We start from the raw sequence: 20,640 nt of genomic DNA on the forward strand, positions 1-20,640 counted from the left end.
ACAACAATACAGAGTTAAACAAAGTGTGGTAATTATCCATAATTACCTTCTACTAACCTAACCCTGTCGTGAGCAGGCTACATGTTCATTAGTCACTCAGTGCTTGTGTAATTACACCGTTATCTTCAGATGAGGTGTGCCCGGCCGTCAGGTCACTGGGATCCGGTCCGCATTCCCTCATGTGCGACGGAGGAACACTTTCCCAGGACTAAAGTCACGACACGTGTGTGTCAGCATATGTTCAGAATGAGCCAAACAATCAAAAAGTAAATACAATAATGTTTCTGGACCCAGACTCCGACCGTCTGGCCAACAGTAGCTGGATATTCACTCTCTCCCGACACAGCTCCATGTGTCCGAGCTTTGTTGGGCAGTAGCGGCGCTACAAGTACTGCTAACTACATAACTACATTTCTCAGTAGCGTGTTGGTGGCGTCGTTGTTTTCTGAATCAAATAGCGTTTCAGTAGCGAAGCTCTTTTTTTATCAAATAGTGCCATGTCCACACAAGCATTTCTAAAGCTCAAATCTTCATTTTCGTATTTTACGCCAGTTGGCAACCACACTGTAAAAAATGTGGCTGCGATTAGTTAACTTAAAATTGGTTGAGATACCTTAAATATCCAACTAAACTAAAGTTAACTAAACTTAATATTTTAAGTCAAGCATGAACATTTTTTAAAGTTGAAACAATGTTGGATTTTAAGTTGTGATAATAATCACAGCAATTCTTTACAGTGCAATGATTTCATTCCCGCGATGCGGAAAACACGGACGGATCCAGGCACCGTTTCCACATTGCTGTAGCTTAGCTCGCCACATTGCCCAGGTGAGCAGAACCTGAAGAACCTTTGGCTATTAAAACCTTAAAAGTTTAGAAAAATATTGTGTATTGTGACCAGTATGAGTAAAAATGTTGAGAGCCACTGGTTTAGAGTACAAGATCTCTTCAGTCCCACAATATGTGTTTTGGTTACTGAACATTGTAAACGTTCGGCTTTTAAAGCTTTTGCAACCGTTTCTCAAACAGTGACAGTGAGTCCAGTATACTAGATCCACATCAGCGTTTGCGTCGCCTCAACTCTCAGCAGGAGTCGAGCGCACAGAAGCTGCTAGATAACCACAGCGCCGCCTGGTGGACAAACACGACCAGACCAAGAGGAAAGCCACAGACTCTTTATTGAGCATCAGTATTTGGTGAGTAGATCTCTGCTCGGCCGGTAGCCCAGGCGTCCTCCTCTCCAGAAACACAGGTAATAACTGACCACCAGAACACCCATGACGGTCACCAGCGCCAGCGCGACCACGAACACCAGCAGCCAGACACGGGCCGCGCTCATACCTGTGCACATCAGCATCATCATCATCATCATCATCATCATCACATCATCATCACATCATCATCATCACATTACTAACTCAAGGTCATGACTAGGGCTGGGGCGAGAATGTCTGATTTTAACACTTTCATTCTGATTAACCAATATGGATTCTTAAATCGGTGCCGTTTTCAGTTATGAACAAAAAAAAACTTTACTGATCATTATTTGTAGCTCCTGACATTCAATTATTGCAATCTTTGTGCTTCAATATGAAAAAGCCTCAGTATCAAATTATGTAAATTACAAAATTCAACAGTTTCTGTATAGTTCTCAGCACTCGTTCAGAGAGATGTCTTTGCTTGAGAAGAACTGGCATGTACCAGACGTGACCGAGACCCGAAATAGACTCGCAAACTTGAGTCACGATATGCGTGTCACTGCGCAGCCCTAACATGGACACTGAGCGTCACTGACCGCGCTCCGAGCTGGACCGGGGGTCCGGGGACCCGCTGCTCTCAGGCCCATTCTCCACCATCACTAGCGGCCCCAGAACTTTGTGAGCCGACACGCCTGTGGAGACAGGGAGTTGTTAATGCTCCGGTCCGGGTCCGGGAGAGAGGCCGGTGCCGAAGGATCACGTACCGCCGATCATGAGGTCCGTCCTCGGGCAGATGGAGTCGCAGCAGGCGCAGGCGTAGCTCTGGGACGGGTCATCCAGGAGCGTCCATCTACAACACAACGGTCCAGGCCAAAGATGAATTCCCCATTATTACACAGGGCGGCAGTGACTCATGTAGGTCGTCTACAAACCGGAAGGTTGGTGGTTCAATCCCCGGTTCCACCTGACCAAGTGTCGAGGTGTCCATGAGCAAGACCCCTAACCCCCGCTGCTCCCGACACACACACACACACACCCCTAACCCCGCTGCTCCCGACACACACACACACACACCTAACCCCCGCTGCTCCCGACACACACACCTACAACCCCCGCTGCTCCCGACACACACACACACACACACCTAACCCCCGCTGCTCCCGACACACACACACACCTAACCCCCGCTGCTCCCGACACACACACCAGCTGACACTGCCGTCGGTGTGAATGTGAGGCAATATGTTAAGCGCTTCGGTGGCCATTGGGTCTGTGATAGCGCTATATGCAGTCCATTTACCATGATTTACTCTCCCTCAAGTCATCCTAGATGTATGACATTTTGCTTTTAGACGAATACAGTCACTTATATTAAACAATATAAAGCTTTATAAATGGCACTTTTATGGACTTCACAAAACATACAGCCATTCACTGCCGTTATAAAGCCAGGACATGTTTTAATATAACTCTGTATTCGTCTGAAAGTAGGAAGTCATACACTCCTAGAATGGCTTGAGGCAGAGTAAATCATGGGCTAATTGTCATGTTTGGGTGAACTGTCCCTTTAAGTCGCGTGTGAAGCGGGTGTGAAGCGCGTGTGAAGCGCGTGTGAAGCGCGTGTGAAGCGCGTGTGAAGCGCGTGTGAAGCGGGTGTGAAGCGCGTGTGAAGCGGGTGTGAAGCGCGTGTGAAGCGGGTGTGAAGCGGGTGTGAAGCGGGTGTGAAGCGCGTGTGAAGCGGGTGTGAAGCGGGTGTGAAGCGCGTGTGAAGCGGGTGTGAAGCGGGTGTGAAGCGGGTGTGAAGCGCGTGTGAAGCGGGTGTGAAGCGGGTGTGAAGCGGGTGTGAAGCGGGTGTGAAGCGGGTGTGAAGCGGGTGTGAAGCGGGTGTGAAGCGGGTGTGAAGCGGGTGTGAAGCGCGTGTGAAGCGGGTGTGAAGCGGGTGTGAAGCGGGTGTGAAGCGGGTGTGAAGCGGGTGTGAAGCGCGTGTGAAGCGCGTGTGAAGCGCGTGTGAAGCGGGTGTGAAGCGGGTGTGAAGCGGGTGTGAAGCGCGTGTGAAGCGGGTGTGAAGCGGGTGTGAAGCGCGTGTGAAGCGCGTGTGAAGCGCGTGTGAAGCGGGTGTGAAGCGGGTGTGAAGCGGGTGTGAAGCGCGTGTGAAGCGCGTGTGAAGCGCGTGTGAAGCGCGTGTGAAGCGCGTGTGAAGCGCGTGTGAAGCGCGTGTGAAGCGGGTGTGAAGCGCGTGTGAAGCGCGTGTGAAGCGCGTGTGAAGCGGGTGTGAAGCGCGTGTGAAGCGGGTGTGAAGCGCGTGTGAAGCGGGTGTGAAGCGCGTGTGAAGCGCGTGTGAAGCGGGTGTGAAGCGGGTGTGAAGCGGGTGTGAAGCGGGTGTGAAGCGGGTGTGAAGCGCGTGTGAAGCGCGTGTGAAGCGGGTGTGAAGCGGGTGTGAAGCGGGTGTGAAGCGCGTGTGAAGCGCGTGTGAAGCGCGTGTGAAGCGCGTGTTAAGCGGGTGTGAAGCGGGTGTGAAGCGGGTGTGAAGCGCGTGTGAAGCGCGTGTGAAGCGGGTGTGAAGCGGGTGTGAAGCGCGTGTGAAGCGCGTGTGAAGCGCGTGTGAAGCGGGTGTGAAGCGGGTGTGAAGCGCGTGTGAAGCGGGTGTGAAGCGGGTGTGAAGCGCGTGTGAAGCGCGTGTGAAGCGCGTGTGAAGCGCGTGTGAAGCGCGTGTGAAGCGGGTGTGAGAAGCGCGTGTGAAGCGGGTGTGAAGCGGGTGTGAAGCGGGTGTGAAGCGGGTGTGAAGCGGGTGTGAAGCGGGTGTGAAGCGGGTGTGAAGCGTGTGTGAAGGACCTGCGCGTCTCCGGCACGTAGTGACAGGCCTTGCGGTCCACGGCCGAGCTCTGGACGACACACGCCTCCAGGTCGCAGTGAAGGAACACCTGAACACAAAAGCAGATCTGAGAACGGCATCGAGCGGTGAAGCGGAGCACGGCACGCAGCGCTCACCTCCTCTCCCACAGCGAACCGGGACGCCTCGAGAGACAGCCGGATCTCATCAGAGCGCCGGCGCGGCAGAAAGCTGGAGTTTCCGGATTTACTGTCCATCAGACATCTGTGAATATTCAACAGAGCACATACATTTCTTGGGGTTTATAGAATATATTGATTTATTGCTGCACATCGTGTTAAATTAATGTTCCTTAATGGACATGTTTTTTTATTGTTGCTGCTGTGCCCTTAAATCCACCATGATATAAAATGGAAATATTGCAGTTTTTATTCTTAATTATTTATGGATGCACATAGTTTTAATAATCTCGAACCAGAATAACTCCCTCTTGCAGCATCTCCCCATCTCATCGAAGACGTCTAATAGAGTCCAAACACAGCATGACGTCTAAACCAGTGAACATTTAACAGGCGTCTAAACCAGCCCAAGAATAGACTAGTCATCAACTGGATAAAGAAATTAAATGAGTGAAGAAATTAAACCAAACTCCTTGTAATCACTGTTGACTTTGCTTACATGATGGAATATCAAACATCTCGCAAGTTATTTTGGCAAAAACGACAGAAGTGTTACTCACAGCCGGACTATAGCGGGTCTATAGTTAACCGAGACGGGGAAATGACGGCTATTGCTTGCTGGGCCTTTTCTCTGATGACGAGGGCGGGGCCACCTGTCACTCACATGAGATCAGCCAATAGCAAACCAGCACCATGCAGTGGACTCTTACCCAGCGTTGGCGATGATGGGATGCACCTGTGTGGCGCGGTGCGAGTCGGCGTCTGTGGTGAACGCACAGCTCTTTATGAAGATCCTCAGCGATCTGTGGCTCCTCGGCTCCACCGTGGCTCTGATGGGAATGCTGGATCCCAGTCCGAAGCTCAGAGACGGAGCAGGACCACTGAAATCAGCTGCAGAATCAACCAGTATCTGATCAGAGTCATGCAGAATCATCATCATCATCATCATCATCTCAATGCATGTCGGTCTCGTGTGTCCTTACCCATCTGACCCTACGGACACGTTGATATTAAATCTTAAAGCACTATATTTAGTTTACATGTATTATTGTTAATGTAAGAACCACATGAAACCGCAGTTTACTTTATATACGGACACATTTGAGTGAAACCTATGGAAGCCCATTTCTGCCACAAAAGTTAATATTTACTTTATCATGATTGATGTTGTAAATGGATTTCCAGATCAATAAGGCATTCAATACAGAAGCAGAAAATTAATACACTTTATCATGATTAACCAACGCATGTTTGTTTTTTATTACAAAAGTCAGTTATGCCTATTACTTTTAACCTAATTTTAAATTATGACCTTAATCTCAATTGTAACAGTTTAAACCCTTAATCTCAATTGTCAATTTAGACTTTTTAAATCTCATAATTATGAATGTCAATTTAGAGTTGCCATAATTTCAAATTAGTATGTCAATTTCAACTTTAATATAATAACTTTGTATGTCAATTATGATTTACCCAAGTAAACGGTTTATTTTTCTTTGTGTTGTAAAAGGATTTCCAGATCAATAAGACATTCAATACAAAAGCAGAACATTAGTAAATTGAATCAATGAGGTTTTTCAGAAGTGGAGAGTCATCGTTTGAATGAAAGTCTGCAAAACTAGACAAGGTATGTGTGCTGAAGATAATGAGTGAGTTTGACTAACGGTTCATGATCTCCATGTTGAAGGTCTCCAGTTCTCCGCTCTCGTCCGGTTCCTCAGCGCTGAACTCGCTCTCCTCGCCTACAGGCCTGAGCGAAACAAGCCACAGACTAACACCAGAACTCACTCGCCCCACACTCACCACTGGCCGGATACCTACGAGTCATAGACACACTTCACCGACTGGGTGATTATGGGCAGTTCAGGGCGCCGCTCATAGATCAGCATGTTGGAGTACGTGACTCGGCTCTCCATCACCTTCAACACAGCGGAGGAGAGTCAGGCGAGAGACTGATCTGCGTTTGCTCTGAATCAGCGCAGTACCTGCTGGACGAAGCCACAGTCACGCATGAACACACGGAAGAGCAGCGTGTCCTCGGACATCAGGGAGCTCGGCGGACAGGTTCCCAGGAGAGCTTTGGACGGATCCACCTTCTGGGAGAATCCCAGTCCGGGCCTCCAGTACACCGTGACCAAACCATCACTGCCACAGTCTACAGACAAATCTGAAAACACACCACTACAGTTAACCTGACAGACACACTATCAACATGGCGGAATAAAGATGAGAACACACCCTTCTGTGCCACTGCAGTGGCCACAAACACCAAGAACAACAATCCCGAAATCATTTTGTCAATCAAAAACACAAGCCCCTCTCGTCCTGCTTTAGAGATGATGCTAATCAAGTCACCCGCTGTCAGCTGAGCGTTAACTTATTAAGTAAACCACTGTCAGCTGAGCGTTAACTAATCGAGTCACTCACAGTCAGATGAGCGATAACTAATTAAGGCCCCGTTTACACGATGGGAAAACGCAGATATTTCTCTGCGTTTTGGCCTGTCATTTACACGAAAACGCCGTTTTTATCCCAGAAAACGATCATTTCTAAAAACTCCGGCCAAAGTGGAGATTTCTGAAAACGCCGGTTATATGTTGTCGTGTCAACTGGGAGAAACGGGGTTTTAGGTTCTCTCTTGTCGATTCTGAGGATTCTGATTGGCTTGCATGGCTTTATCCTTCTCCCTACACTGCCGCCCATAGGTTTAGCATAGTTATAAAGGCGCTCGACGGCGTATTTATGCGGGTTGTGTGCACGATGTTATTATTGAAAACGGAGGGGGAGAAATATTCGTTTCTCTAAATACCCGGCTATGTGTAAATGTGGCCTAAGTCACCCGCTGTCGGCTGAGCGTTAACTAATCGAGTCACTCAAGGTCAGATGAGCGATAACTAATTAAGTCACCCGCTGTCGGCTGAGCGTTAACTAAACTGGAGGAGCTGAACACGCAGTGCCAGTGGGTGTTTTTTATTTATTATTTTTTTATATATGTAGTGGGGATGGTTAGGAAATGTTTAGAGAAATAGGAAAATGTTTCTGATCCAAGCTACCTGATGATGGCAGTAATGCACTGTTTAGTGTGGTTACCAATAAAAGATAGAAGAAGAAGAGCATTAACGTCAGATGAGCGTTAACTAATCAAGTCACTCACGGTCAGATGAGCGTTAACTAATCGAGTCACTCACGGGCAGATGAGCGTCAACTAATCGAGTCACTCACGGTCAGATGAGCGTCAACTAATCGAGTCACTCACGGTCAGATGAGCGTTAACTAATCGAGTCACTCACGATCAGATGAGCGTTAACTAATCGAGTCACTCACGGTCAGATGAGCGTCAACTAATCGAGTCACTCACGGGCAGATGAGCGTTAACTAATCGAGTCACTCACGGTCAGATGAGCGTCAACTAATCGAGTCACTCACGGGCAGATGAGCGTCAACTAATCGAGTCACTCACGGTCAGATGAGCGTCAACTAATCGAGTCACTCACAGGCAGATGAGCGTCAACTAATCGAGTCACTCACGGGCAGATGAGCGTCAACTAATCGAGTCACTCACGGGCAGATGAGCGTTAACTAATCGAGTCACTCACGGTCAGATGAGCGTCAACTAATCGAGTCACTCACGGGCAGATGAGCGTCAACTAATCGAGTCACTCACAGTCAGATGAGCGTTAACTAATCGAGTCACTAACGGTCAGATGAGCGTCAACTAATCGAGTCACTCACGGTCAGATGAGCGTCAACTAATCGAGTCACTCACGGTCAGATGAGCGTTAACTAATCGAGTCACTCACGGGCAGATGAGCGTCAACTAATCGAGTCACTCACGGTCAGATGAGCGTCAACTAATCGAGTCACTCACAGTCAGATGAGCGTCAACTAATCGAGTCACTCACGGTCAGATGAGCGTCAACTAATCGAGTCACTCAGGGTCAGATGAGCGTCAACTAATCGAGTCACTCACGGTCAGATGAATGTCAACTAATCGAGTCACTCAGGGTCAGATGAGCGTTAACTAATCGAGTCACTCACGTTCAGATGAGCGTTAACTAATCGAGTCACTCACGGTCAGATGAGCGATAACTAATCGAGTCACTCACGGTCAGATGAATGTCAACTAATCGAGTCACTCACAGTCAGATGAGCATCAACTAATCGAGTCACTCACGTTCAGATGAGTGTTAACTAATCGAGTCACTCACGGTCAGATGAGCGATAACTAATCGAGTCACTCACGGTCAGATGAATGTCAACTAATCGAGTCACTCACAGTCAGATGAGCATCAACTAATCGAGTCACTCACGTTCAGATGAATGTCAACTAATCGAGTCACTCACGGTCAGATGAATGTCAACTAATCGAGATGTTCAGGACTCAGACTGAGAAATAAACAGACTTGTACTTGAAAATATGTGTTTATTATGTAATGCCATATTTTGTGTTCCTGCAGAACCATCAGAACTGAACTTGCATAGTGATTCATGGCTTGATGAGAAACGGCACCACATGACAAGATATTATAAAGTAAAATACATGTATTTTATATTACAGAAATCAAAAACTCTTCTTCACTAGTTTATCATTTGTACAGTTTGGAAACATACAGTACCCGATTATTCCACCCTTCACCAACTAACAATGACTTTAAAAAGCCGTAATTCAACCCATGCAATAAAATTACAAAAAAGCTTACGTAAAAATCAGAAAACAACAATTCAAAACAAAAAAACTCACGTATTAAAAAAAAATTTGACTAAAGTAAGACACATGCGAATTAAGGTCTTTGAGAATTTGAATTTAAAGGTCACAGTTTATAGTTAACATGATACAGTTTTACACACGGCGCTCGAGCTGGGCTTCAGAAGTCAGAGGTCAGCGCTGTGACGAGGCTCATTCACGTTTTTCTCCGTCACCGTAGATTTTCCGCAGGCTGGAGTCCAACAGGAAATCAACAGACCTGAAGACCAACAGACTGACATCAAAACACTGAATGAACACCCTCACTCACCCAACCGCTCACCGACTCACTCACGACTCACTCACTCACGACTCACTCACTCACGACTCACTCACTCACGACTCACTCACTCACGACTCACTCACTCACGACTCACTCACTCACGACTCACTCACTCACGACTCACTCACTCACGACTCACTCACTCACGACTCACTCACTCACGACTCACTCACTCACGACTCACCCACTCACGACTCACCGACTCACTCACTCACCGACTCACTCACTCACCCACTCACCCACTCACCCACCCACTCACCGACTCACCGACTCACCCACTCACCGACTGACTCACTCACCGACTGACTCACTCACCGACTGACTCACTCACCGACTCACTCACTCACCGACTCACTCACTCACCCACTCACTCACTCACCCACTCACCGACTCACTCACTCACCGACTCACTCACTCACCGACTCACTCACTCACCGACTCACTCACTCACCGACTCACTCACTCACCGACTCACTCACTAACCGACTCACTCACTCACCGACTCACTCACTCACTCACCGACTCACTCACTCACTCACCGACTCACTCACTCACTCACCGACTCACTCACTCACTCACCGACTCACTCACTCACTCACCGACTCACTCACTCACCGACTCACTCACTCACCGACTCACTCACTCACCGACTCACTCACTCACCGACTCACTCACTCACCGACTCACTCACTCACCGACTCACTCACTCACCGACCGACTCACTCACTCACCGACCGACTCACTCACTCACCGACCGACTCACTCACTCACCGACCGACTCACTCACTCACCGACCGACTCACTCACTCACCGACCGACTCACTCACTCACCGACCGACTCACTCACTCACCGACTCACTCACTCACTCACCGACTCACTCACTCACTCACCGACTCACTCACTCACTCACCGACTCACTCACTCACTCACCGACTCACTCACTCACTCACCGACTCACTCACTCACTCACCGACTCACTCACTCACTCACCGACTCACTCACTCACTCACCGACTCACTCATTCACTCACCGACTCACTCACTCACCGACCGACTCACTCACTCACCGACCGACTCACTCACTCACCGACCGACTCACTCACTCACCGACCGACTCACTCACTCACCGACTCACTCACTCACCGACTCACTCACTCACCGACTCACTCACTCACCGACTCACTCACTCACCGACTCACTCACTCACCGACTCACTCACTCACCCACTCACTCACGACTCACTCACTCACGACTCACTCACTCACTCACTCACGACTCACTCACTCACTCACGACTCACTCACTCACTCACTCACTCACGACTCACTCACTCACTCACGACTCACTCACTCACTCACTCACGACTCACTCACGACTCACTCACGACTCACTCACTCACTCACGACTCACTCACTCACGACTCACTCACTCACGACTAACTCACTCACTCACTCACGACTCACTCACTCACTCACGACTCACTCACTCACTCACTCACGACTCACTCACTCACGACTCACTCACTCACGACTCACTCACTCACGACTCACTCACTCACGACTCACTCACTCACCGACTCACCGACTCACTCACTCACCGACTCACCGACTCACTCACTCACCGACTCACCGACTCACCGACTCACTCACTCACCGACTCACTCACTCACCGACTCACTCACTCACTCACCGACTCACTCACTCACTCACTCACTCACTCACGACTCACTCACGACTCACTCACTCACTCACTCACGACTCACTCACTCACGACTCACTCACTCACCGACTCACTCACTCACCGACTCACTCACTCACTCACCGACTCACTCACTCACTCACCGACTCACTCACTCACCGACTCACCGACTCACTCACTCACTCACCGACTCACTCACTCACTCACCGACTCACTCACTCACTCACCGACTCACTCACTCACTCACCGACTCACTCACTCACTCACCGACTCACCGACTCACTCACTCACTCACCGACTCACTCACTCACTCACCGACTCACTCACTCACTCACCGACTCACTCACTCACTCACCGACTCACTCACTCACTCACCGACTCACTCACTCACTCACCGACTCACTCACTCACTCACTCACCGACCGACTCACTCACTCACCGACCGACTCACTCACTCACCGACTCACTCACTCACCGACTCACTCACTCACCGACTCACTCACTCACCGACTCACTCACTCACCGACTCACTCACTCACTCACCGACTCACTCACTCACTCACGACTCACTCACGACTCACTCACTCACTCACGACTCACTCACGACTCACTCACTCACTCACGACTCACTCACTCACGACTCACTCACTCACTCACTCACGACTCACTCACTCACTCACTCACGACTCACTCACGACTCACTCACGACTCACTCACTCACGACTCACTCACGACTCACTCACTCACGACTCACTCACTCACGACTCACTCACTCACCGACTCACCGACTCACTCACTCACCGACTCACCGACTCACTCACTCACCGACTCACCGACTCACTCACTCACCGACTCACTCACTCACCGACTCACTCACTCACCGACTCACTCACTCACCGACTCACTCACTCACTCACCGACTCACTCACTCACTCACCGACTCACTCACTCACTCACCGACTCACTCACTCACTCACGACTCACTCACTCACGACTCACTCACTCACGACTCACTCACGACTCACTCACTCACGACTCACTCACTCACTCACGACTCACTCACTCACTCACGACTCACTCACTCACTCACGACTCACTCACTCACCCACCGACTCACCCACCCACCGACTCACCCACTGACTCACCCACTCACTGACTCACTGACTCACCCACTGACTCACCCACTCACCCACTGACTCACCCACTCACCCACTGACTCACCCACTCACCCACTGACTCACCCACTGACTCACCCACTGACTCACCCACTGACTCACCCACTCACCCACTCACCCACTCACCCACTCACCGACTCACCGACTGACTCACCCACTCACCCACTGACTCACCCACTCACCCACTGACTCACCCACTCACCCACTGACTCACCCACTGACTCACCCACTCAACGACTCACCGACTCACCCACTCAACGACTCACCGACTCACCCACTCAACGACTCACCGACTCACCCACTCAACGACTCACCGACTCACCCACTCAACGACTCACCGACTCACCGACTCACCGACTCACCCACTCACCGACTCACCCACTCACCGACTCACCGACTCACCCACTCACCGACTCACCCACTCACCGACTCACCCACTCACCGACTCACCCACTCACCGACTCACCGACTCACCCACTCACCGACTCACCCACTCACCGACTCACCCACTCACCGACTCACCCACTCACCGACTCACCCACTCACCCACTCACCCACTCACCGACTCACCCACTCACCGACTCACCCACTCACCGACTCACCCACTCACCCACTCACCCACTCACCCACTCACCGACTCACCCACTCACCGACTCACCCACTCACCCACTCACCGACTCACCCACTCACCGACTCACCCACTCACCCACTCACCGACTGACTCACCCACTCACCGACTGACTCACCCACTCACCGACTGACTCACCCACTCACCCACTGACTCACCCACTCACCCACTGACTCACCCACTCAACGACTCACCCACTCACCGACTGACTCACCCACTGACTCACCCACTCAACGACTCACCCACTCACCGACTCACCCACTCACCGACTCACCCACTCACCGACTCACCCACTCACCGACTCACCCACTCACCCACTCACCCACTCACCCACTCACCCAGTTACCGACTCACCCACTCACCCACTCACTGACTCACCGACTCACCCACTCACCCACTCACCCACTCACCGACTCACCCACTCACCGACTCACTCACTCACCCACTCACCGACTCACTCACTCACCGACTCACCCACTCACCGACTCACCCACTCACCGACTCACCCACTCACCGACTCACCCACTCACCGACTCACCCACTCACCCACTCACCCACTCACCGACTCACCCACTCACCCACTCACTGACTCACCGACTCACCGACTCACCCACTCACCCACTCACCGACTCACCCACTCACCGACTCACTCACTCACCCACTCACCCACTCACCGACTCACCCACTCACCGACTCACTCACTCACCCACTCACCCACACACATCGATTCACACACACTCACACACACAAACACACACACACACACCTGTCGATGGGCTTGATGATGAAGGGGATGGTGGAGAGGCCGATGGCAGTGGTGGTCCACTTGCGCACCGGCAGTGGCCAGCGTGTGGTTTTCCCCAGCAGGAAGAGAGACGCGGCACACACCCGGTTGATGGTGAACCCAGGGATCGCCACTGAAGCCAGAGCCTGCCAGAGGAAGGTGTCGACCACAGCCACGCCCACACGAGCCGCCTTCCCAGCATCCTCTGTGTGAGCCTGTACACACGCCCAGGCACACGTGTTTCACAGCACTTCCCAAAACACACACTTGTTCAAAGCAAAATCATGGCGGTAAATGTTCAGAACAACAGAGAATGGCAGCGGGACACATTTCTTCCCCATCACATATTTTAATAATCATCCTAAATTATGTATCAATCAAAAGCTTAACATTCATCCTGTGAAAACTGTTGAAATTTTACACATTGCGTTACCATGGAAATGGTACTTTTTTAAAAAAATCAGCAGGCTCCTCCCCCTAGTGGGTGGGGTCATATTGCAAAATGTACTGCACCATTTTATAATCAAATTTTAATAATTAAATCTTGACAAAACACGCATTTTGAAAAGCTCTGAGACTGAAAGCTCCACATTTGGCCGCTGTTGTGTGACTGAAGTGATATGAAATGTATTAATATGCGAGATCACTGTGTCACACGGTGGCTGTTTTTGGTTCAACACCTAAAAAAAAAGTCTAACATGAAACAAAATTTTTGTGATTTCAACTTCAAGAACTTCGGCGAGAGTATATCGGGCTTTTCCACTCACCGCCGCTGCTTTCTTGCCTTTATCCAGCGCGTCGGCGGACACGTACGCAGTGGCCACGGCGTAACTGACCCACACGGCGCTGATGGGCACCAGCGCGCGGAACGCCTCGCCAACCTCGTTAGCATAACCTGCGGACAAATCATAGACTGTAAAAAACAATGTTCGTAGTGAGCGGTTTTGAAGCCCAAAGTGGGCGGAGCCAGCCATCTCCATCTTGGCGGCGTCCCCGGAAGAATGCAAATGGGCAAAGTGGCGGATTAGCTGAGGTGACGTGATGCTAACGCTAGCAGACGAACGGCTAGTAGTGACATCAGTGGCAATTTACCTGTCACTCAAGTGGCCACGCCCTTAATTATGCATAACTTTAAGGCTTAATATAATTTAAAAGAGTCAGTGGAATGCTAACAGCAGGTGATGGCTTGCTAGCCAATGGCGGCGGCTAGGGTTGCCACCCGTCCCTTAAAATACGGAATCGTCCCGTATTTACAAGTAAGATGATGCGTCCCGTATCAAATCAATAAGGGACGCGATTTGTCCCGTATTTTACATTAGGCCCACATATAGTTGAATAAAAACATAAGGATTTTGCAGTATGGATAATACTAATAGCAAATATAAAGAAATAAATTTCGTAGTAGAGAAGCTCATTGCGTGATTGCATTTTAGCGTCTTTGTTTCTATAGCGACTGAGTCTCGTGAACATGCGCTGTAAACCTGCACGTTTTTAACCCCTCGTGCGCTGTTCGTGTCCTCAACCCCAAATGACGTTTGCTGAAATAAATAAAACATTATATTTGTCCAAATGATGTGAGACTTTGCACGGTTGACAACACTTTCTACATCTACAAAAAAAATTAAATAAATTTGAATAATATCTGTTTTTTATGTTAGTGTGGGGGGGAAAAGTCACACTTGTGTTGTTTCAACAAAATGTCATTTTGAAACATAATAGTTTTTTTTTTAGGATTTATAGTTTTAGGAGGATTTATTATATATTTTTTTACTTTAGGCTATATAAATAAATATTTTTTAAACAAAAACAGTAAAAAAAAAAAAAGTTAAATTCACTTTATAAAAGACCCACATTTCTAACGTTCATGGATATAGATAATTTGACATGGTTTAGTGTAAGTGCCCATCTTTTGGAAAATGCTGTTTTAAAAGTAAAGAAATTATCACTTTAGTAGATGGCTGCAGAGCTACACCATTTGCTATTTGACTAAAATACATATTTTCAATAGCTTTTAGTTGGATTCATATCTACATATTATGAAATCACAATTATAACAATAAAAATGACTGTCAAAGTTGAGCATTGGGGGTGGGGGGTGGGGGGTGGGGGGGGGGGGTGGAAATGGGTGTCCCTTATTTTGCCACTCTGAAGGTGGCAACCCTAGCGGCGGCGGGGAAGCTTCGGTTTCCGGCGGATGGATTACCCGCTAGGTCTATACCAACGCGGTTCCGCTTCAGCACAGGTGACGCTATGGTAACATTGTGCGCTGTGATTGGTCAGGACAGGATCATCCGGGACATTTAAGGGCATCCGGGCCTTTTGTACACTTAATAACAACAACATTCATTATATTCATAATTATTATTTTCTCTAAAAGAAATTACAGAATTGTTGTTGTGGAGAAATAAACTAGTGACTGAGTCAAAGAGACTTGACTTTCTGAATGTTAACAGGAACAAAAGTAACATGAATGTGACTTTGGTAAATCATAATTATGACATACAAAGTTGAAATTATGACAAAAACTTTTTGATCTCATAATTTTAAGATGTTAATCCCATAATTATGACTTTAAGTCATGTTATGTGGCAGACATGGGCTTCCATGTTCAAACACATTAATAAATCAAACACACCAATGCTTGTATTATTATGACCATCAATAAGCTGCAATAATGCAGGACCAGTGTACGTTCAGATCGTGTGAAGAACTCAGACTAACCTGACTAACCCTACACAGGGAACTGGTTCTGGAGGTCAGTGTGTCTTTCACTCACCTAGAAATCTGACCCATGTGTCTCGGTAAACATCCACTTGTTTCTCGGGCGAGGGCTCCATACTGACTGTGTGTGTGTGTGTGTGTGTGTGTGTGTGTGTGATATATCGGAGGCAGAACTCGATCAGATCAGAGATGTTGAGATCTGATGTTGTTCACACACACTCGGACGCGCCATACTGGACCTGTTCTCAGGGACCGTCTGCAAATCACACACACTCTCACACACACACGTTATTCATTCATCTTCATTCATGTTTCCTTTGTGAGTTGCAGTCAAAGTCAGAGTAAATTTACAATAATCACATGAGAGTTTGAATCCAGAAAAATTATCCAGAATCACTGATAATCTGTCCGTTTCACTGACTGGACAAGCTTGTATTTTAAAGCGTGTAGTTTAGTTTGATTATGTAGCAAACATTCAATTTGCTTAACGTTATACCTCGCTAAGATGACTGTATTATATGCGTGTTATTCGTATAACACAACATTATGGTTAAAATAAATGTTTGGTGTTGTTTTCCGTTTCCTCGTGACTTTTTTAAAAGTGTAATTTTACGACAGTCCTTAAACTAGTGATACGTAATAATATACTCCGGAAGTGAGGCGACTCTACAACATAGAAAGCTCTACACTAATAATAATCAACATCATCATCGTCATATTATTATTAATAATAATAACGATTAATAACAATAGTAATAATAATAATACGTTAGTGATGACTTACTTATGTATAATGTATAAATTCTCGATTTTTCTCCAGTATGAGGTGCGCACATAAAGTAAAAAAACACAAATTCCGTGGAATAAAAAGGTTGTTAAATGTAGAGAGCAACTATACTCAGATGTTAAGTTATCATTTTGGTAAATCTTTTATGATCACAAACCTCCGGTCCCGTTTGCTGATGTGTGGGAGGGCTGTTGTATGATTGACAGGCGAGAGAGCCAATCGCTAGGCGTCATGTAAGTGCTGCAGCCAATCAGGTGACAGCATGAGGCGACAGCAGGACTCGACGAGCGCGAGCGTGAGTCCAGCGACGCGTTTGAATGTCGTTTAATTTAAACAATGATTTCTAGATCATCGCTGGTTTTATTTGCAGTTCTCTGCTTTGGTTTATGCGATGATGGCCATGAAATGGAAGAGTTTTTAAAGAGAGAGTATTCCCTGTCAAAGCCGTACCAGGGTAAGAGACACACATGATTATTCACGCGCTCTAGCTCTTATTATAATGGTAATAATAATGTGAATGATCAATATTGCACATTCATGATCAGTGTGACGCGACTGGACGCGGTTTGCGTGTGTTTACATGTGTTCAGCTGCTTTATTTCACGCTGATATTGTGTGTTTGAACATTGGGCGGTTCATCAGAGTTATAATCATTTTATTCATTTACTTTTTGCAAAATATTTTTTTTCTTCTTTTTTTTCTTTTTGTCGTATTTTATAACACGCGTGCAAAGATGATTAATGCCAATAATGAATAATGAACACCTCCCCCAGAGCTCGAGTCAGAGACATTATACAAAAAGTACACAAGGTTTTTAAATATTTCTGCTTCAAACTGTTTTTAATAATTATTTGTAGTCCTACTTTAAACTGTATGCATTTTCAAATTTTCATATCACGATAATTGATGAAGATTTGATCATGGTGTCACAGATTGAATTAGGCCAGAATAAGTGTTTTATTCTAACATGTTTAATAAGTTTTAAAAAGATTAAAGTGCAAAAGAATAATAAAGAACATTAGTTAACACTTTACAATAAGGTCCCATTAGCTGTGAGATCTGTGTGTGTGTGTATGTGTGTGTGTGTGTGTGTGTGTGTGTGTGTGTGTGTGTGTGTGTGTGTGTGTGTGTGTGTGTGCGCGCGCGCGCAGGTGTGAGTGTGTGTGTGTGTGTGTGCGGGCGTCTCGGGCTCGTCTCATTGGGAGTTAATGGGAGATGCTCTGATCACTGTGTGTGTGTGTGTGTGTGTGTGTGTGTGTGTGTGTGTGTGTGTGTGTGTGGGCGTCTCCGGCTCGTCTCATTGGGAGTTAATGGGAGATGCTCTGATCACTGTGTGTGTGTGTGTGTGTGTGTGTGTGTGTGCAGGTGTGGGCGTCTCGGGCTCGTCTCATTGGGAGTTAATGGGAGATGCTCTGATCACTACGGATCATGTTCGTCTCACTCCAGATCAGCAGAGCAAACAGGGAGCCATATGGAGCCGAATGGTGAGTCCCTTCATTACTAATGATCCCTCACTAGTGTTCACTACATGACTAATGATCCCTCACTAGTGTTCACTACATGACTAATGATCCCTCACTAGTGTTCACTACATGACTAATGATCCCTCACTAGTGTTCACTACATGACTAATGATCCCTCACTAGTGTTCACTACATGACTAATGATCCCTCACTAGTGTTCACTACATGACTGATCCCTCACTAGTGTTCACTACATGACTAATGATCCCTCACTAGTGTTCACTACATGACTGATCCCTCACTAGTGATCACTACATGACTAATGATCACTCACTAGTGTTCACTACATGACTAATGATCCCTCACTAGTGTTCACTACATGACTATTCCTCACTAGTGTTCACTACATGACTATTCCTCACTAGTGTTCACTACATGACTGATCCCTCACTAGTGATCACTACATGACTAATGATCCCTCACTAGTGTTCACTACATGACTGATCCCTCACTAGTGTTCACTACATGACTAATGATCCCTCACTAGTGTTCACTACATGACTAATGATCCCTCACTAGTGTTCACTACATGACTAATGATCCCTCACTAGTGTTCACTACATGACTAATGATCCCTCACTAGTGTTCACTACATGACTAATGATCCCTCACTAGTGTTCACTACATGACTGATCCCTCACTAGTGTTCACTACATGACTAATGATCCCTCACTAGTGTTCACTACATGACTGATCCCTCACTAGTGATCACTACATGACTAATGATCACTCACTAGTGTTCACTACATGACTAATGATCCCTCACTAGTGTTCACTACATGACTAATGATCACTCACTAGTGTTCACTACATGACTGATCCCTCACTAGTGTTCACTACATGACTAATGATCACTCACTAGTGTTCACTACATGACCACTGATCCCTCACTAGTGTTCACTACATGACCACTGATCCCTCACTAGTGTTCACTACATGACCACTGATCCCTCACTAGTGTTCACTACATGACCACTGATCCCTCACTAGTGTTCACTACATGACCACTGATCCCTCACTAGTGTTCACTACATGACTAATGATCCCTCACTAGTGTTCACTACATGACTAATGATGCCTCACTAGTGTTCACTACATGACTAATGATCCCTCACTAGTGTTCACTACATGACCACTGATCCCTCACTAGTGTTCACTACATGACTAATGATCCCTCACTAGTGTTCACTACATGACCACTGATCACTCACTAGTGTTCACTACATGACCACTGATCCCTCACGTGTGTTCACTACATGACCAATGATCCCTCACTAGTGTTCACTACATGACTAATGATCACTCACTAGTGTTCACTACATGACCACTGATCCCTCACTAGTGTTCACTACATGACTAATGATCCCTCACTAGTGTTCACTACATGACTGATCCCTCACTAGTGATCACTACATGACTAATGATCACTCACTAGTGTTCACTACATGACTAATGATCCCTCACTAGTGTTCACTACATGACTAATGATCACTCACTAGTGTTCACTACATGACTGATCCCTCACTAGTGTTCACTACATGACTATTCCTCACTAGTGTTCACTACATGACTGATCCCTCACTAGTGATCACTACATGACCACTGATCCCTCACTAGTGTTCACTACATGACCACTGATCCCTCACTAGTGTTCACTACATGACCACTGATCCCTCACTAGTGTTCACTACATGACCACTGATCCCTCACTAGTGTTCACTACATGACTAATGATCCCTCACTAGTGTTCACTACATGACTAATGATCCCTCACTAGTGTTCACTACATGACTAATGATCCCTCACTAGTGTTCACTACATGACCACTGATCCCTCACTAGTGTTCACTACATGACTAATGATCCCTCACTAGTGTTCACTACATGACCACTGATCACTCACTAGTGTTCACTACATGACCACTGATCCCTCACTAGTGTTCACTACATGACCAATGATCCCTCACTAGTGTTCACTACATGACTAATGATCACTCACTAGTGTTCACTACATGACCAATGATCCCTCACTAGTGTTCACTACATGACCACTGATCCCTCACTAGTGTTCACTACATGACTAATGATCCC

The 20,640-nt window shown here is 47.4% G+C and overlaps 3 protein-coding genes across 7 annotated transcripts in view; 1 reads left to right on the top strand and 2 right to left on the bottom strand.

The window, feature by feature from the left end:
• Positions 1–566: 566 nt before the first annotated feature.
• LOC306996037 (zona pellucida sperm-binding protein 3) lies at positions 567–6,633 on the bottom strand. Of its 2 annotated transcripts, none has more exons than XM_079608124.1 (10): positions 6,447–6,633; positions 6,194–6,375; positions 6,030–6,127; positions 5,873–5,958; positions 4,919–5,099; positions 4,188–4,293; positions 4,032–4,120; positions 1,964–2,049; positions 1,796–1,891; positions 567–1,341 (listed from the first exon to the last, which is right to left on the bottom strand). In XM_079608124.1, the coding sequence occupies exons 1-10, from the start codon at positions 6,499–6,501 to the stop codon at positions 1,187–1,189; spliced, it is 1,134 nt and encodes a 377-aa protein (XP_079464250.1). In that variant the 5' UTR covers positions 6,502–6,633; the 3' UTR covers positions 567–1,186. The 2 variants fall into 2 exon arrangements, with proteins under 2 accessions (XP_079464250.1, XP_079464249.1); XM_079608123.1 differs by having other exon boundaries at positions 1,160–1,341; positions 4,032–4,138; positions 6,447–6,611.
• Positions 6,634–8,611: 1,978 nt separating this feature from the next.
• mtfp1 (mitochondrial fission process 1) lies at positions 8,612–16,889 on the bottom strand. Of its 2 annotated transcripts, none has more exons than XM_079608396.1 (4): positions 16,296–16,889; positions 14,287–14,414; positions 13,502–13,734; positions 8,612–9,172 (listed from the first exon to the last, which is right to left on the bottom strand). In XM_079608396.1, exons 1-4 carry the CDS (start codon positions 16,354–16,356, stop codon positions 9,106–9,108), a joined length of 489 nt encoding a protein of 162 aa, XP_079464522.1. In that variant the 5' UTR covers positions 16,357–16,889; the 3' UTR covers positions 8,612–9,105. The 2 variants fall into 2 exon arrangements, with proteins under 2 accessions (XP_079464522.1, XP_079464521.1); XM_079608395.1 differs by having other exon boundaries at positions 14,287–14,725; positions 15,688–16,758.
• Positions 16,890–17,198: 309 nt separating this feature from the next.
• The window catches only part of lman2la (lectin, mannose-binding 2-like a), an 18,384-nt gene continuing 14,942 nt past the window's right edge, over positions 17,199–20,640 (top strand). Inside the window, exons 1-3 of one of the 3 annotated variants that reach the window (XM_079608394.1) lie at positions 17,199–17,322; positions 17,398–17,481; positions 18,393–18,511. In XM_079608394.1, coding sequence (XP_079464520.1) covers positions 17,433–17,481; positions 18,393–18,511 — 168 coding nt within the window. In that variant the 5' untranslated portion in view covers positions 17,199–17,322; positions 17,398–17,432. Of the gene's footprint in view, positions 17,482–18,392; positions 18,512–20,640 lie in introns of all 3 variants that reach the window. The other 2 variants (XM_079608393.1, XM_079608392.1) reach the window with 2 other exon arrangements.

Source organism: Phoxinus phoxinus (genome assembly GCF_949152265.1).
Source record: "Phoxinus phoxinus genome assembly, chromosome: 3".
NCBI classification, from domain to species: Eukaryota; Metazoa; Chordata; class Actinopteri; order Cypriniformes; family Leuciscidae; genus Phoxinus; species Phoxinus phoxinus.

What these genes read in the sequence shown, in the direction of transcription:
- LOC306996037 (XM_079608123.1), bottom strand. Translation starts at nt 6,501, where the DNA reads ATGATTTCGGGATTGTTGTTCTTGGTGTTTGTGGCCACTGCAGTGGCA. An exon ending in ACTGTGGCTTCGTCCAGCAG is followed by an intron (nt 6,128 to 6,193) that starts GTACTGCGCTGA and finishes GCTGTGTTGAAG; the next exon opens with GTGATGGAGAGCCGAGTCAC. An exon ending in GTGAAGTGTGTCTATGACTC is followed by an intron (nt 5,959 to 6,029) that starts GTAGGTATCCGG and finishes TGTTTCGCTCAG; the next exon opens with GCCTGTAGGCGAGGAGAGCG.
- mtfp1 (XM_079608395.1), bottom strand. Translation starts at nt 14,499, where the DNA reads ATGGAGATGGCTGGCTCCGCCCACTTTGGGCTTCAAAACCGCTCACTA. An exon ending in AAGGCAAGAAAGCAGCGGCG is followed by an intron (nt 13,735 to 14,286) that starts GTGAGTGGAAAA and finishes GCGTGTGTACAG; the next exon opens with GCTCACACAGAGGATGCTGG. An exon ending in ATCATCAAGCCCATCGACAG is followed by an intron (nt 9,173 to 13,501) that starts GTGTGTGTGTGT and finishes GTTGGTCTTCAG; the next exon opens with GTCTGTTGATTTCCTGTTGG.